This window comes from Polyodon spathula, unplaced genomic scaffold (genome assembly GCF_017654505.1).
Source record: "Polyodon spathula isolate WHYD16114869_AA unplaced genomic scaffold, ASM1765450v1 scaffolds_3788, whole genome shotgun sequence".
Taxonomy (NCBI): Eukaryota; Metazoa; Chordata; class Actinopteri; order Acipenseriformes; family Polyodontidae; genus Polyodon; species Polyodon spathula.
In genome coordinates this window covers 1-5,409 of record NW_024475247.1, presented here as the reverse complement: position 1 = coordinate 5,409, position 5,409 = coordinate 1, and the positions used below count along the sequence as shown (strand labels likewise).

At 42.8% G+C, this 5,409-nt stretch overlaps 2 non-coding genes and 1 gene segment (V, D, J or C); 2 read left to right on the top strand and 1 right to left on the bottom strand.

Moving 5' to 3' along the window:
- The first annotated feature begins 672 nt into the window (after positions 1-672).
- LOC121312278 lies at positions 673-4,948 on the top strand. The segment is given in 2 exon segments: positions 673-710; positions 4,611-4,948. Coding segments are annotated over 2 exon segments (339 nt in total).
- Positions 2,271-2,353, bottom strand: trnal-cag. Its single transcript has one exon. It is a non-coding gene; the product is annotated as a tRNA-Leu (tRNA).
- On the top strand, positions 2,922-2,993 carry trnaa-agc. Its single transcript has one exon. It is a non-coding gene; the product is annotated as a tRNA-Ala (tRNA).
- Positions 4,949-5,409: the final 461 nt, after the last annotated feature.

Sequence of the window (5,409 nt, the reverse complement as noted above, 5' to 3'; positions counted from 1 at the left end):
TGTAGCTGCAAATGAACAGCCTGCAATCTGGAGACTGCTGTACCAGCGCATTGTCTCTTTCCTTCTCATTGAGTGCTGTTGCTTTACATGCAGCACTTCTCATTTCCTGACACTAGATGGCAGTGTCTCCCACAGAATGGCGGCACTGAAACAGTATAAAGATCTGACACATGCGCATTACTGAGCTTCACAGTAACAGTGAGATCAGTCTGCTGTTCTGCCTGCAAAACACAGTCTCACTTCACCACCTCAGCAGCTTCACAGGACACAGAGAAGTCAAGAAGCATTTAGGGTTTATTGGAAACATTTTACGGTTGGATATTGTTAAAAATACCCCAAACAAAAAACCCAACTATCTACCCTCTTTCTTATCTCTAAAATATGAACATAATGTTTGTGTTTAAAATGCCGCTGATCAGCACTGTTCCAAGGTTGTGGATTTCCCCAGCCCCTCTATCATAGTCGAGGGATTCCAGTGTGCAGTGATTCTGGGAGTCAGCAATATAAACAAGCTGCTTTAAATAATGCACAGAAACGTATGCAAATGTCCAGGGCTTCACTTCCTATTTAACTCTGCTGCAGTGCAGATAGGAGCAGGAGGAGAGGTAGCCTGTCTGCTGGTTACAACACTTTCTTCTTTCAATAAGCACAATACTGCAGTACAATGGGGATTTTAACAGCTCTCTGTATAATAATGACAGCTCTATCAAGTAAGTATGTGACACTTGTGGAAATTAGCCTGCATTGATTCTGTATATTACTTGATGTTTTAGCAGTAGTTACTGTACATTGTTTGTTATTTTCCTCCAGGTGTCTGTTCTGATGTAGTGTTGACTGAGTCCGGAGCAGGAGTTGCAAAGCCTGGAGGGTCCAATAAACTGTCCTGTAAAGCCTCTGGATTCACATTCAGCAGCTACTTGATGGTCTGGGTTCGACAAGCTCCTGGAAAGGGTCTGGAATGGGTGGCTTACATTAACGATGCTGGTAGTAGAACATACTATGGCTCGTCTGTCCAGGGAAGATTCACCATCTCCAGAGACGATTCCAACAGCATGCTGTATTTACAAATGAACAGCCTGAAGACTGAAGACTCTGCCCTGTATCACTGTGCTGGATACTCACAGTGATGCAATCAAACCAAGCAGCCGTACAAAAACCCCTCTCTTCAGGACTGCAGCACTGATCACTCACAGCTTCTGCTTTCTTTTTCATGGTTGAGTTGTGGCAGATCAACCATGAGATTCAGACTTTTTGTCTGTTAGAGCACCAGAACCCACTCCCCCCCTTGAAATAAAGTTGATTGATGTCCAGTTGAATTGCAGGTTTCCTGTGGCAGTGCCGTTTTGAAACATTGCGGTTGTGTTTTCGTGGCTGAGGTTTCTGAGGGTGGAGCAGAGCACTGGCTTCGCTTTCTGAAGCTGCTTTTGCAGGTTTGCAGTTTCTTCGAAGGTTTCCTGCTGATTTTCGACTATTGCCGGCTGATGGACGCTCAAAAGATGTGAAGAGCATTCTCCTTTGTTGGACAGAGACGGGGGCAGTGATTGTTTATAGAGGCCTTGTTCTTGGTGTGCTGTTAGAGCCATTACTTCACGACTTTGTTGTGGTTCTGAGAGTTGACAGTTAACCAGATCTTCTTTCTGGCGGACTGATACCCTCAGGTTCTTTCACGCTGAGCGCGTCGCGTCCAAGCGTCAGCGTCCAGCGTATTGTGACGCCGTCAACGTGCTTTCACACTAAAGGCGTTGAAATGATGAGAAGGCGCGAAACGGCAAAGCTGTGACGCACAAGAAGCCGAGCTGTATTATTATTAAATAATATAATTATTAAATACTACTCGTTCATGTGTATGATAGAGCACTGTCCCTAAAAATAAAAACAACAGCCATAGTTAAAACAAATAAAGAACACAAATAATAAGAAAATATCGGAATAATAATAATAATAATAATAATAATAATAATAATAATAAATAATAATAATAATAATAATAATAATAATAATAATAATGACCCTGCTGCTGACTGTTTAACACGCAACAAAGACTGAGACAAAACTGCAAGTAACAGAAGCAGGGGTTGGTTAGTAGTTAGTTGTAGTTAGTTTCCAGTGTGTGCGTGTGTGTGTTGGTCTGTTTTACGCTTGATTTGCATACATGCTTTAGACTGTTTATCATTTAAAAACTGAAACACATTTACACCAAATTGGTGTAAAACTAGACCACGATATATTAGTTACAGAAAGAAAAAAACAAAACCAAAAGAAAGTTGTTTTGTCAGAAGTGGGATTCGAACCCACGCCTCCAGAGGAGACTGCGACCTGAACGCAGCGCCTTAGACCGCTCGGCCATCCTGACTTACTGCTTGATTCACTAATAATGTGTGTAGTCTTTGACAGTAATGTGTTTCTGACGTGCTATAAAAGGCACTCATCATCATAAAATAATAAATAAGAGTATTTCACACTTTGAGGAGTGAGTGACACTTAGAAGTGCCTTTGCGTTTCACGGTGCTTTCTCGAAGGGTCTTGCAGTTTAAGCGCGTTCTCCTCGGATGCGGCGGGCCAGCTGGATGTCTTTGGGCATGATGGTGACTCTCTTGGCGTGAATGGCACACAGGTTGGTGTCCTCAAACAGCCCGACCAGGCAAGCCTCGCTAGCCTCCTGCAGCGCCGTTATCAACCTCTTGAAGACAGATTTTAAAACCCTATACAGTGACAAGCAGCCCATACCGGAGAATATATAGAGGATCCGAACTGCTCTGATAGTATATGAGACACGTAGTATAGTATATGGTATATTTCTCTGACCAGCCGCTGGAAGGGCTGCTTGCGGATCAGCAGCTCGGTGGATTTCTGATAGTGGCGGATCTGTAGCGGTGAGGTTTCTTCACGCCGCCGGTATGGATAAGGTGATCAGCGGAGGGGGGGAATTAGCTCAATGGTAGAGCGCTCGCTTAGCATGCGAGATGTAGCGGGATCGATGCCCGCATTCTCCACATGAGTTTTTCTTCTTCTAAATGATTCATCTATTGCAATCAAAACCTTGCAAAACTCCAATTATGCTCCAATAGACAGAATTAGAAACGCATCCATTCATTCACTATATGGAATATATAAACAATGTGTTTTTCCAACGTCAGTGTGGCAAAGTTGAGGTTGAAGAGGAAAAAGCAACAGGGATATGAATGCAACTCTAGAAAAATGCACTGAGATAAAATAAGCAGTAAAGGAGCCCACACGACCCGATGAATACCCATTGGAGCAGGCATGAAATGCAATATAGCGTAACGGCGCAGCGGCGGGACAGCGCTGCACAGACTGAAACAAAACTGCAAGCAACAGAAGCAGCGGGCAGAGCTCTTGGACTGTGTAATTAGATGCCATTGTGTGTGTGTGTGTGTGTGTGTGTGTGTGTGTGTGTGTGAGTTGCATACAGGCGTTAGGTTATCAAATGAAACACTTTTACACAAATTGGTGTAAAACTAGACCACTATACATTAGTTACAAAGAGGTTGACAAGTTTTGTCAATTTATATGACAGAAAAAAGAAGCAGAAAGAGTTACTTCAGGAATGTTTAATATTATAACGCGACTTATATATATAATATTGATATTTGACAATAATGTATTTCTGCAATGGCACAAAACTGATGGACAATTCTCTGTTCTCGGATGCTGAGATATTAAGTTATCTTGTTTGTCTTGTTTTAAGCTCTTTCACTCGATACAAAGCTCTAGTAACTCCAGTATTAGTTTGCTCAGGATTTCCACAGACTGCTCCTCCTCCCTGGTGTAGCTGCAAATGAACAGCCTGCAATCTGGAGACTGCTGTACCAGCGCATTGTCTCTTTCCTTCTCATTGAGTGCTGTTGCTTTACATGCAGCACTTCTCATTTCCTGACACTAGATGGCAGTGTCTCCCACAGAATGGCGGCACTGTAACAGTATAAAGATCTGACACATGCGCATTACTGAGCTTCACAGTAACAGTGAGATCAGTCTGCTGTTCTGCCTGCAAAACACAGTCTCACTTCACCACCTCAGCAGCTTCGTAGGACACAGAGAAGTCAAGAAGCATTTAGGGTTTATTGGAAACAGTTTACAGCTGGATATTGTTAAAAATACAGCAAACAAAAAACCCAACTATCTCCCCTCTTTTTCGATCTATTTTTTATCACCAAAATATGAACATAATGTTTATGTTTAAAACGCCGCTGATCAGCACTGTTCCAAGGTTGTGGATTTCCCCAGCCCCTCTATCATAGTCGAGGGATTCCAGTGTGCAGTGATTCTGGGAGTCAGCAATATAAACAAGCTGCTTTAAATAATGCACAGAAACGTATGCAAATGTCCAGGGCTACACTTCCTATTTAACTCTGCTGCAGTGCAGATAGGAGCAGGAGGAGAGGTAGCCTGTCTGCTGGTTACAACACTTTCTTCTTTCAATAAGCACAATACTGCAGTACAATGGGGATTTTAACAGCTCTCTGTATAATAATGACAGCTCTATCAAGTAAGTATGTGACACTTGTGGAGATTAGCCTGCATTGATTCTGTATATTACTTGATGTTTTAGCAGTAGTTACTGTACGTTGTTTGCTTTTTTCCTCAAGGTGTCCGGTCTGATGTAGTGTTGACTGAGTCCGGAGCAGGAGTTGCAAAGCCTGGAGGGTCCCATAAACTGTCCTGTAAAGCCTCTGGATTCACATTCAGCAGCTACTACATGAGCTGGGTTCGACAAGCTCCTGGAAAGGGTCTGGAATGGGTGGCTGACATTAGCAGCAGTGCTGCTGGTAGTAGTACAAGCTATGCCCCGTCTGTCCAGGGAAGATTCACCATCTCCAGAGACGATTCCAACAGCATGCTGTATTTACAAATGAACAGCCTGAAGACTGAAGACTCTGCCCTGTATTACTGTGCTCGAGACCCACAGTGAGAAAGTGCAATGCAGGACTCGTACAAAAACTATCCCATTAGATACATGAGCATAGAAAGAGGAAGTGAGAATGGTAACTGCTATTCTTGAATCTACATTAACTTCATAAAGCGCATCAAACTTTATTAAATGTGTTCAAAATATCAACATAAAGAGAGCCCTTGATATTATTGATTCGCATCACAGAGCTGAGGTGGGTGTGTCTCAGTCACAATGCTGTTATTGAGTTCAGGATCAGCTGCATTACTTGTGGAAGGATTGGCTCACTTTTTCAGTTCCAGGGCACATGTTATTCTGTAGTAATCACTGAGGAACTAGAAGGAAAGCACACTTAGTGTAATGATAAAACAATGCACTTGTAATCCCATTAATTCCACTGCAGTTACCACATGCCTATGTTGTCTCTTCAATGTAATGTGAGCCCTTTAAGCGAAAGTCTCTCTGCAGTCCAGTCTAGAAGCATTGTTCTAAACAGC